The sequence below is a fragment of the Gavialis gangeticus genome, unplaced genomic scaffold (genome assembly GCF_001723915.1).
Source record: "Gavialis gangeticus isolate Ggan-Ray unplaced genomic scaffold, GavGan_comp1, whole genome shotgun sequence".
Taxonomy (NCBI): Eukaryota; Metazoa; Chordata; order Crocodylia; family Gavialidae; genus Gavialis; species Gavialis gangeticus.
This window is the reverse complement of record NW_017729022.1, coordinates 99,261,240-99,273,151: the sequence shown is the minus strand read 5'-3', so window position 1 is coordinate 99,273,151 and position 11,912 is coordinate 99,261,240. Positions and strand designations below refer to the sequence as shown.

Here is an 11,912-nt window from a genome sequence, read left to right as displayed (position 1 = left end):
CAACCCCATAATAGCAGTAACATTAAGTTATGTTCTGAACAGGTTTAAGGGCATTTCTTCAAAACATCAAAAACAATGTTAATGTAAATGTTAATAGTTTAGAAAGATCAATATTTCATTTTGTAAGCAATATATAAGTTACAATTCTGAACTAAAGAATCTAATTTGTGTAGGTTTATATTGTAGAAGTATATTTACTTTGTGAATGAATCAGTCTTGCAGTCACCAGTATTTGATCTTTTATAGTATGGCAATTATTGATAATGCAGAGATTACTTATTTTGCTGAAAAAATGAATTTCTCTTTCTTTCCATGCATGATATCCAAAAAAACCCTTTCTCCCCCAGTACTCCTCTTATCAGCAATTGAAGGAGCAAAAAAAGTCAGAAAAATTCTTTAAAGTTCTATATGACCACATGAAAGTTGCTCAGCAGGAAATACGATCAACTGTGACAGTCAACATGATTGATTTGGGAAGCAAGAAAAAGGATGATGATAATGACCCAACCATATCTGTTCCAAAAAAAAGAGGTAAAGGGGCATTTTTGTAAAACAGAGGATAGGAAATTTATTTTATATAGGATCTGCGTGCAAAGACTCACTAATGCTGTCCCTGCATTTCAGAGCTCTGGACTCTTCTGGACTCCTGAAATAACAACAGCTTGTCAGAAAATGAGCTTTCTAAATACTTTTTCTGCTAATTGCAGGTTTCGTTTAATTAGAGGCTAGATCCTCACTGGTTTAAACCACCATCATTCTGTAGAAGTGGAGCTGCTGAAACACCACTGGAGCAATGGATCTAACACTATATTTTTTTATGTGCCCAAACATAAAGCTGCCACTAATAGGGCTGTTTCACAAGACTTGTTGAAGAATGAGAATTGAATCCCTGGCCTGTGGTTCTTCTAATCTTTTATTATACATGGAAGAAAGATGGTGACTGGGGGGGGGCAGGTGGGGTTGGCAGGAGGGTTGCTGGGGTCCAGGAGGGTTTGGCGGATCCTCATGGGGTCTGCAGGGGGGCTTGAGGGGATGGGCAGAGGGGGAGCTCTTGTCCTCACCCCTGGGAACTGGGGCTATTTTTAGCTCCCTGCCCCCGTGAACCTACCCTCCTCCTCTCCCCCCACTCTGACTTACTTCCTCAGCTCCTGGCATTGGTGTGAACACTGATAAAACCAGCACTGGGAGCAGCTTGTGGGATGGGGAGTTTGGTGGGCTTGGGGTAGGGCAAAAATAGCCCAGTGCCAAAGAGGGGGCAGGAAAAGCACAGTTCTGAGGCTAGAGCCAGCTGCTGGGTTTCCCAGCCCTGGGGAAACTGGGTGGGAACTGGGCGTGGAGAAGTTCAGTTAGATTGGTATCGCTGACCTGAGCTAAGTTAGACTACCTCAGAGATGCACTTAACTTAGATTGGGTCAGCCATTTTTAAACTGATCTAACTGTCCTGAACTTGTGTACAGTTCATAGTTAGATGCACCTAACTAGTGTAAGGTCTGCACCGGGGCTAACTAAGTTAGATCAGGTGGTCATTTGTAGCTCAATCTAACCTCCCCAAATGTCTGTATGCAGCCACAGTTGTTATTATAGACGTTTGTTTGTTTGTTTGAACATTATTTGGCTCCTACCGTGGGGGTCTTTAAGAGGAGGCTTGATGCCTACCTACCTAATTTGAGCCCAGTTTTTTCTCCTGCCCAACCAGGGGGTCAGACTTGAAGATCTACAAGGTCCCTTCTGACCCTACTTCTATGATTCTATAAAGGAGAAAAACCTTCAGAAAACATGGAGTTTATCTTCTTTATTTCCAGTAAGGGATATGACACTGCATCTCAAAGAAGGTATGAAGGGCCAGTTAACAGAAGCATCCTGTGCAACATCCAAAGCTTATTCTGTGTATAGGAGAGAAATGGACCCAGAGGTCGATCTTATGGGTGCAGGAACAGATGCTGCAAATGCAGAAGAAAAGTCTGCTGATGAAGCGATAATGAGTCCTGCTATTGCTATCATGCAGCCAATACTGAGATTCCTTCAGTTGTTATGTGAGAACCACAACCGAGAGCTCCAGGTAAACTTGGGTTGAACTGAGATGACACTAATCGTACAAAGGCAAGACTTATCACTGGGGCTCCATGAAGGAAGAAAGGCATATGCTTGTGGATCCCACTGTAGGTTCAGTGCCTAAAACTGTTCTTCTCTGGGTCCAAAAGTATAAAATCTTTGTTATTTCTTTTTTGACATAGTCATTTTCAAGGACTAAATGTGCTCAGTCTGATTATCTTGATGCACAATTTTAAAGCAGTTTCTACCTGCAAAGATGATGCAAATGGGCATTAGTGTAAATGAGAATCAGGCTCCACTCATGTTCCACTGCAGTAATACGCTGCGGTAAAAGATGGCATTTTATAGAATTTTTTTTGTTTGGTTTCCATGTCCATGCCTAGGGTCTCAATCTTAGCATGCTCAAGACCAGTATCTTCTGTTCTGTGTGCACTAGGCCCCCACTGATGGGAAGCAATGTAATCTTGCTTGCCTGGTATCAGGAGTAGGAAAATTGGCACTGCCTTGTGGCATGTCCTATTACCCACCCCAGTGCCCACATGGATGTGGTTACACTGCTTCTGGTTGCAATGTAGTAAATGCAGAGCATAGTGGCATGTTTGAACGTGCTGCTGCTGGGCATGGTCACATTGGTGCAAGTGCACAGTTAAGGAGCCATAAATTATATGTTTGCATCAGTAATTAAGCGGCTATTCTTCAGTAATGGTTTGCTTATACTAAAAGTGTATAACTTTTTAGTTACTCTTTTCTTCAGGGTTAGTCTACTTTGTAGATCTTATTAAGGGCTAGGTGTCAAATCAACGTTAAGAGACCGATAGTTTTAAAATTCTCAAATTTTTATTCAATAAGACCTAGGATCTGAATTAATAAATACTGAGCCTACAAGTGTTGTTTATTTTATCTAAAAATCTACAAATTGACTTTCTTGTCACTGACCTGGGATTTTTTGTTTTTTACATTGTTTTCTCTTTAAGAAAGGAAGCTAATGCCAAAATAACAATGCAATGTGAAGATTGTAAACTATAATGAAAAAATCAGGAAATTCTGACTATAAGATTGAATGTGTAGTCTGAATGTTGAGGAAAGCTGGGCTGGATCCAGTGCTGACAAATGACACCTTGAGAAGAAAATATGTAAGATAACCTGTGGTTGCATGCCATAAGGCTGTCTGTTTGACCTTAAATTCCTCTGTTTTCTTTTCAGAACTTTTTGAGACATCAGAACAATAAAACAAATTACAACCTTGTTTGTGAGACCCTCCAGTTCTTAGATTGCATTTGTGGAAGTACAACAGGTGGACTAGGCCTCCTGGGGCTATATATCAATGAGAGGAATGTTGCGCTTGTGAACCAAACTCTTGAGAGTTTAACTGAATACTGCCAAGGCCCATGCCATGAAAATCAGGTAGCTGAAATAAACCTGTCTTGACACAGAATTTATCTGAATATCTATGTACATACCATAACCCTTTCCTATTTTTAATATTTCATACTGCTTCACATAATATGGCTTGATTCAGCACACTTGAAGTCTTTATAAGCATTGAGAAACCCTGTGCACATCTACACGAGATTTTTAATGTGTAGTAGACCAATTGTACTGCGTATTCATGCATCAAGGCAAAAGCCCTACTAATGCATTTATGTGCAGTGGAATTAGTCTACTGTGCATTAAGTGTTAGAAAAAGACCATGTGCCTTTGCTCCTGCACAGTAACGCCAGCTTCTGCACATTTATGTAGTACCTCATATTAGAGCTACTAAACTTAATGCACTGTAGCAAAGATGCATTAATACATGTGTAGACTCACTCCCTTGTGAACACACTTCCCTCAAAACCAGGGTTTGTTTCAGCTCCTCTGATGTAGCCAGGGTGAAATACTGGCCCCACTATGACTGGTCAGGGGATGTATATACTCTGCCTCAGTTCCCTGCTAGGGAATGCTTAAGTGAACTATAGCATGCACTGTCTCCAGAAACAGAGGTAGTGTGATGCTGGGCCCATGCCAAGAACATGTTGGAAGAGAAAAACTTATTAGAATATGCCAGGCATGCCATGAAAGTATTTATATTACTTCCCATTTAGGAGGTAGTACAGGATTCCTGAGAGATGGTACAGGATTCCTCACTGTGGCACTCTCTCTTGCGGTAATGTGCTCTAGACCAGGGTTTCTTAACCGGTGGGACTTCCAGTTTCACCTCCCTGCTCATCAACTGGTGGGACCAGGATTTTTTGACCTTGTGTAGGTGCAAAAGTTTGATAACCGCTGCTTTAGACTACAAGTTTCTAGAACGTGCTGCCTTTACTTCGTATAACTGGCCTGAAGTGTAACTCAGTGTTCTGCTGTACTTGCAAAACCAGCATTTTGAAGCTGGCTAATGAAATTAAATATAATTCTTTAATTCTTTAATCAGAAGTCAGGGATTTTATGAAATATGTTCAAGGTTGGGCAAGTATGAGGTGTATGTTGCTATAATATATTCAGGGACTACTTTAAAGTGTGTACTCTGTTCACACAAATTTAGGTATTTAACCGTGTGTACTTAATTACATGAGTAGACCTGGTGAAATAAGTAGGACTTCTCATAGTCATACTTCTCATAGACATACAGTGTTGACATGTTAATCTTAGAGACATGGTTACACTATATGTATATTGGACTAGCAGTGAAAAAACTTGCTACAGACAGAATAACAAAGACAAAATATGGTTTATGGCACTAACAATGGTAAAAAGTTAGATAACATACCTAGCATTAGTATTTTTGTTACTTCATAGTATATATCTTAGGGAATAGCAAAATGCTTTTTTCACCACTCGAGACAATCAAACACCTTTTGTTAATATTTAAAAAATCTTAAATGAGCTAAAATTTAAATAACTGCATTTGCTTAAAAATTCTGAGGTATATCCTTTCATGGGGCAGACAATTTGAAACTACAGTGATAATTACAAAGCTGTAAAAGGTGGGAGAGCCTCTTTTCAAGGTAACTTTTTGACTAAGTTCACAAAAGAAAACTGATAATGAAAATAAATGATTATTTAATCTTCATTTCTATGGCCTGCTGTGAAGTAACTGAGGAATGGAGTCATGCTTGTTTCCAGCAGCTGAGGATGCAGTTGTGCATATTTCAGAGACAAGTTTCCATGCTGTCATTTCCATTTCATTTTTTTAAACTTTCCTACTCCATGATCTTAATTGATATAAAAGTACCACAGGTTATTTAGCTGGATAATGTTATGCCTTAATAAGGCCAGCATTGTAGTTGTGAAATGTTCAGAAAGAAATTTTGGCTATAGTTAAAAATGTTGGACTCTCCACTGAAAAAGAAGAGACATGTACCCATAGGGGTATATAGAAAAACTGCTTGTGTGAAGTCGAAACATACAATCACATACCCAGATGCAAGTATTTATCTGCATATGCAAGTTAAATATTGTTTGTATAAATCCAGGCTTCGCATGCAGTTTTTGCATATATTCATCATTATATATACCTAGAATTCAGGAACCATGGCCTAGTTCTTCACTTTCAGGCACAGACCATGAAATACAACTCAGAGAAATAGCCAGTTTGGTTTGAAGAAAACTTCAGTGCGTGGCTGATGATTAGGGTGACCGTATGTCCTGGGTTGGCCAAGGACAGCCCCAAATTTGAAAGGCCAGTGCCAGTCAAGTGGTAAAAATTAAAATGAATGTTCTGGGCACAGGGTGGGGAAGTGGAGCAGCATGACCTGTGAAATAGGAAGCCCTAGCAGACAGCAAAATTGCCCTAAAGTAGATTAGCTTGATTAGTCGAATGACTATTAAAAAGGGGAGAGGATTGTTAACACCTGTGAAGTAAAGATCATTGGGCCCTTAGCTGCCTGAATACCAGAGCTGTACCATGCTGCTCCATCCCTGCCCCCACCCATGCCTCTGCCTGCAGCAGTGCTGCTGATTTGAGGGAGTGGAAGGGGGGCAGTGTCCTGGATTTCACATTGTCCCAGACGGTCACCCTACTTGATGATGCATATGAGGGCAGCTCTTGCGCTTACCAGAGGGTGTGCTTTATCATGGTTGGTCCAAAACAGGTGTATCCTCACCATGCTCCCTTTCCTCCAGTTATAGTCTACGCTAACAAAAGGGTGTGGATGGGGTGTGATATGCTGGCTCTACACTACTGAAGCCTTCTCCTCCACTATGGTGATCCTCTTGAGGCTTGCTCTGGGGCCACTTTGCATTGGCTCTGAGGTTCAGTGCTTCACAGCGCAGGTTGAATCTGGACCCTTGTTTTGTGCTTACGTATATGTGTCTCTCCTATTTCTAGACATGCATTGCCACCCATGAATCTAATGGAATTGACATTATAATTGCACTGATTCTGAATGACATAAACCCCCTTGGCAAATACTGTATGGACCTAGTGCTTCAGCTGAAGGTATAGTAAACATTAACTTACTTATCCAGAGTTAAGTAGTTGCAGGGAAAAATGCCTATGCAGGAGCTCTAGGTAAGCTGACACTTCTTTATCTTACCACAGCAAAACATACTGAGCAGCATTAGAAAACAAACCTTGCAAATTTAACTCAGTTCTGCTCAGGATAATCAGTGAATCAACCTCAAAACGATCATGGATATCAGTGAATCAGCTCCTGCCATCATGCCTTTGAATGTAATTTTATCTTTCTTTAAGAGCCCAGTCCAACAGAAACTTGTATCTAATATGAAGTATCTAAACCCCAGATATAAAAAAAAATCCTTAGACTGTTAAATGCTGTGCTCCTCAAGTAGTGTAACAAAGCAGGCATTTCTATATACTGGACTCTAAAAATGGTACAAACGGGAGAAAAAGTATGTATCAGCAGACCTGCAATTAAAGTGCCAAATACTGTCAAAAGCAAAGTTAAATTAGTGTATTTTAATTTTCTCCTTAGTTGTGTGCATGCACAGGCACTTGCGTGTTTGCAGATGTGCAAGTGGCAGTGTTTTTGCTTTGTTTGTATCCCTTAGGGAAGTGTGTAGATCCCTAGATTAGCGTGACATTGTCCTCCTTTATAGAGCACAGATTGCCTAGTGATTTTTTTTTTTGTCATTCTCCTGCCATCAGAATGATCATTTTCCATTGTAGATGTGTAAACCTCCAATGTAACAGAGAAATAGTTTATTGTGGCTACATTACATCATACTGGTGACATGTCTGATAATATTATTATAATTATATCAAAGGGATTTTAATAACTGTGATAACATTGTGAAATCAATCCACACCCCTTTCCAGTAAAACATGTAAGCACTAGTGGTGTGCGAAGTGGGCTGTATTCGATTCGGATTTGGATTCAGCCCGAATCAGGGACAGTGATTCGATTCCTTTAGTTGGATCGCTATCCCTGATTCGATTCAGCTGAATCCGAATCTGAAGATTCAATGCTGATTTGGAGAATCAGCAATTTGGACACAGACACAGCTTTAAATATTTTTTCTACATACGTCAAGGTACTAGCACGGCTTGTGGACACTGTAATGCTGGGGCACACAGAACATCCCTCATATGCTGGGGAGTGTACGGGGGGGCCCCTGCCTGCACCCCTCAGCTCGGTGATTGGCTGTGGGGGGACCCTTGGTGCCTCCCCCAGACTCAGGAGGCACCAATTGCTGAACTGTGGAGGTGTGGGGGGGCCCCCTGCACGTTTCCCAGCAGACCCGAAAGTGGACCGGAAGTGCTCCTAGTCCACTTCTGGATTTGCTGCTGAGTGTGCTGGGGAGCACCCTGCACTTCTGTGGGACACTCCATGCCTCCCCCCCCACCCGCATCACAGCATTCACGAGCCGCCTACTACCTAGAGGTATGTAGAAAAAACATTTAAAGCTGTGACTGTGTCCAAGTCACCAAACCTTTCTGAATCTCTCCGAACTGATTTGGACGGTTCTGATTTGATTTGGAGAGATTTAAAGGGTCCTCTGATTTGATTTGGATTCACAGATTCGACTACTGAATTGGGCCAAATCTCCACCGAATCAAATCGGGGACCAAAGCTTCACACAGCCCTAGTAAGCACATCTTTAAGCACAAAAATATTTTCACTGAAATCAAAATTCCAGTTAGTTCCTGTAAAATTGAAGAGCTACATCCACTGCTGTACAGTTTTGATTGCCATTTAATTATTGTGCTAGACATTTATAAAGCACCATTTTGTAAACAAATATATAAAGGAAAAAATAATTTGTCATATCTTCAGTAGGGGTTGCCTCAAAGATCAGCTGGGCCCATTTTGTGTAATTCTGTAGATAACGTGTTATTACTCGAATAGAATATGTTTGATGAGAAAAGTTGTGACATCAAAGACTGAGACTGCGGCCCTGATTTTCCGTTCAAGAATTGGATCTAAATGATTAAATCATCTGTCTTGCTCAGATTGATATTCATGGCAAAACTACTAATAACATTTAACTATTGTTATATTATTATATTATTCCTTGGAGAATTTGTGCATTTTTTGTGCAATCCTAAGGTTGCAAAATACAAGTTTTGGATATTACAATAAACATCGTGCATGCATGCACACGCAATAGCCTGTATTAAGAAATGTCCGTGGCCCTTGATCTGCCTGCTGGAGCATAGCATGCTGCTCTTGCTCCCCAGCTCCTGCCTGTCAGAAGCTTGAGATGCAGTTTTCTAGAAATCTCTGCACCTATGTCTGTGAAACTTGGCAGTCTTCATGCCCTCAGAAGGGGCTACCATCCCTGCAAGTTTCATTGGAATCAGGCAAGAAATGACAAAGTTATAGGCAGTTTTGTGCTTCTCCATTATAGCCTATGGGCAAAATGTTGATACAGCATCGAAACAGTGAAAACATTTTGACGAAACAAAATGGAACAGTGCTCTCAAAATGAAATGAAACTCAAAACAAAACACTGTTTCATCGAAATGGAAGGCGAAGCAGAACGCCAGAATAAATCTGTCTCATGTCCTTGGGGCCACTAACCTGCTGAATTTTAAGCCCTGTAGTTAAAAAATACATTTCTTAGCTCCATAGCTACCCAAAGAAAAGGTCACCAAAATTACTTAGCATGGGCAAAATAACATATTTTCCTCTATCTCATTCTCAGAAATTTTTATCCAGAGTGGGAAATTTCAGCCTGGAGTTATAAGTCAATGAAAACAGGTTTATATATCAAGAAGGGCCAGATAATCATAATAATGGGCATGCTACCAGTTTCACTTATAATATGGTGCCATAGTGTATCTTAAAATAATCATGCAAAGGTGCTACTGAAATTAGCTACTGAAATCAGATGTACTGCCCATTCTGCTCAGTCCCCCTCAGCACTGACTCTTTTTCAACTCATGGTGAACAACTTCAAATACACTTTGACTTCCTCTGCACTGCACAGCTGAGCAGCCTTCTTTCCCATTTCCAATTATTCCTATTTCTTCATCAGGCTTAGATGTCTGGCAAACATCTCCAAACATCTGTGCAGATAAGGGACTCTGTTGCCCTTTCTCTTAGCCTGTTGTGTAACTGGTGTCACCCTGCCCTCCATGGGGTGAAGCCAGACCAGGTGGCCCTAAGCCTTATCTGCATATTCAGTTTTGAAGGGTCCTACAACTTGTGACAAGAACACCCAGGTCCAGTTATGAGTTGGGGCTAATTAGCATAGGGATCCATTGTTGAGGAGGTATCTGAAGTACACATGCATACTGAGCAGTACTGGGTTCTGGGGTCACCATAGTTTGAAGTGCTGTTGACTCTGCTGGACCCCAGCTCAATGAAATATATAATAAATCATGAGCCTTTTTGGTTTTGGACTAGTGTCATGCATAGTTTGTACTGTGTATAAGTAGGTAAAAAAGTATTGTTCAAAAGTATGTTTATGGAAAACCTATGCTGAAACTTGCAGCAGTTTGCAAAAAAAAGTTAAATGCATCAATTCTGAATGAAGTCTTATAAGTATCCATAATAGTTTGCATATATGCAAATTATGAAAGGTATGTTTTGGTTTTTTTTCAAGTCAGGGTTTTCTGGTCCCTTGCTTCAAATTAGCCTCTGCTTGCCTCTCACTTCCCTGTACTTGGGAAATGAACAGAGCCTGAGCAGGTTCTGACAGTAAGGGGTGGGGGAAGGGGATGCAGAGGGAAGAAGTTGAGGGGGGGCCATAGGGCAAGGGGGCCACATGACCACCCCAGCCATTTTCCCTGCTGCAAGAGTGGGAGGGGTCTGAATTAAAGACAAACCTCCGATAATTAGAGTATATACTTGGACAAGTATAACAAATTTATAATTTTGCCATATATCAAATCTAATTATGGAGAGGTGTCTTAAATTTAGGGTTGTCTTAGATTTGAGTAAATATGGTATTTATGGGTAAGATGCTAGTGAAAAGCAAATAGTAGTAAAAAGTATATCTTTCCACATTCCCCCCAGGAATACAAGAATATGGTGAATACTTGGTTGTCAAATAAAGTTTTCAGATTATGGAATGTATGTAACCAGTTTATTTTATAGCCTTTGAGATAATGACTAATAATGCCCAGGAAAAAAAAAAAAGAAAGGGAACCTGCATCATAGACAAAACCTTTTGTATAATACCATTTGTAATTACGTCTGCTGTGAATTGTTTTAACAAAATACCATTGTAAAAAGTGCTAGGTGAGCAATAAAAACAGGAAATAGAACATCATTTATTGTGCACAGTACAGACCAAAGTGTTGTAGTTCAGTCAGATACTTTTCAATATTTAAAATACCCCTTTCGTGATATTCTGTACAGTTAGATTTGCAGTATGGTGACATTAAATTGGGGAAAAACTATTAAATATATCCATAAAACAAAAGATGAAAGCCATTTAAAATCTTGTCCACCAAAAAAGTGGTCCTAGCAATCTCAATTAAAACAAATGCAAGGATTGTTAATCCGTGAAATAGATTTTAAATTTGCATTATCTTGGTTTTGTGTTCCTAGAACAATGCCTCCAAGCTTTTGCTGGCTATTATGGAAAGCAGGCATGACAGTGAGAATGCTGAAAGAATCCTTTTTAACATGAGACCAAGGGAACTGGTAAGAATATTTTGAATATTCATATTTTTTTTGGCTGAATTAAAACAAACCTATCATCAAAACATTTTTAAATGTTTTACATCTAAGTTGAAGGGTGTTGGCACCATAAAGTAACACAGTGTATCAGGCTAGTACTAATTCACAAAAAAGGCCTTCCAAGGATCAAGCGTGCATGATTTCAGTCTTTACGACTTCATTATTTTTATCCATTCCAAGCACTTTTCTGTAATTGTTTCCTAAGTAAATTATCATTAAATTACTTCACTTAACCGTCTTCAAGTACACTGAGAAATTAGGGACCAGGTGGCCCTATATAAATTTTTGAAGACCCAGGACCCAAGAACACCCAGGTCCAGTTATGAGTTGGGGGCTAATTAGCATAGGGATCCTTTGTTGGAGAGGTATCTGAAGTACATGCACAGTATGCAATACAGAGTAAGAAGAAAAATATTTGCCACACAGGCCAAAAATAAATATATATATTGGTACATTTCTTGGTATATTTTTGAATGCAGATAATATTTGCATTAGTTCCATAACTCTAAATAATGATTGGAAGTTTGGGTGAGTTGTCATTCCCATCCAGATTTGACCTTTTAGCTGCAGTGACTTGGAAAACAGACTAAGACCGTTTTGCCTAGTCAAAGTCCATTAATATGGGGGGGCTCTGCAGAGGTAGAGAGAATCATACGTGAATGGCATTGCTGGAGGACAGCTAACAAAGAAACAATTCATTGTTTTCTTTCTAAAATTGTTTCCTTGGAATCCCTGACCCTTCCAGTGTCTGGTATCTAATCCATAGCCTTCTTTCTCTTGGGTTTT

At 40.0% G+C, this 11,912-nt stretch overlaps 1 protein-coding gene across 4 annotated transcripts in view; it reads left to right on the top strand.

Moving 5' to 3' along the window:
• Window positions 1-11,912, top strand: part of ITPR2 (inositol 1,4,5-trisphosphate receptor type 2) — a 533,709-nt gene that overhangs the window by 395,814 nt on the left and 125,983 nt on the right. For 3 of the 4 annotated variants that reach the window (XM_019515702.1, XM_019515701.1, XM_019515704.1), the window contains 5 exons: window positions 348-531; window positions 1,803-2,059; window positions 3,256-3,456; window positions 6,362-6,472; window positions 10,995-11,090. In XM_019515702.1, coding sequence (XP_019371247.1) covers window positions 348-531; window positions 1,803-2,059; window positions 3,256-3,456; window positions 6,362-6,472; window positions 10,995-11,090 — 849 coding nt within the window. The remainder of the gene's footprint in view (window positions 1-347; window positions 532-1,802; window positions 2,060-3,255; window positions 3,457-6,361; window positions 6,473-10,994; window positions 11,091-11,912) is intronic. The other variant, XM_019515703.1, reaches the window with a different exon arrangement.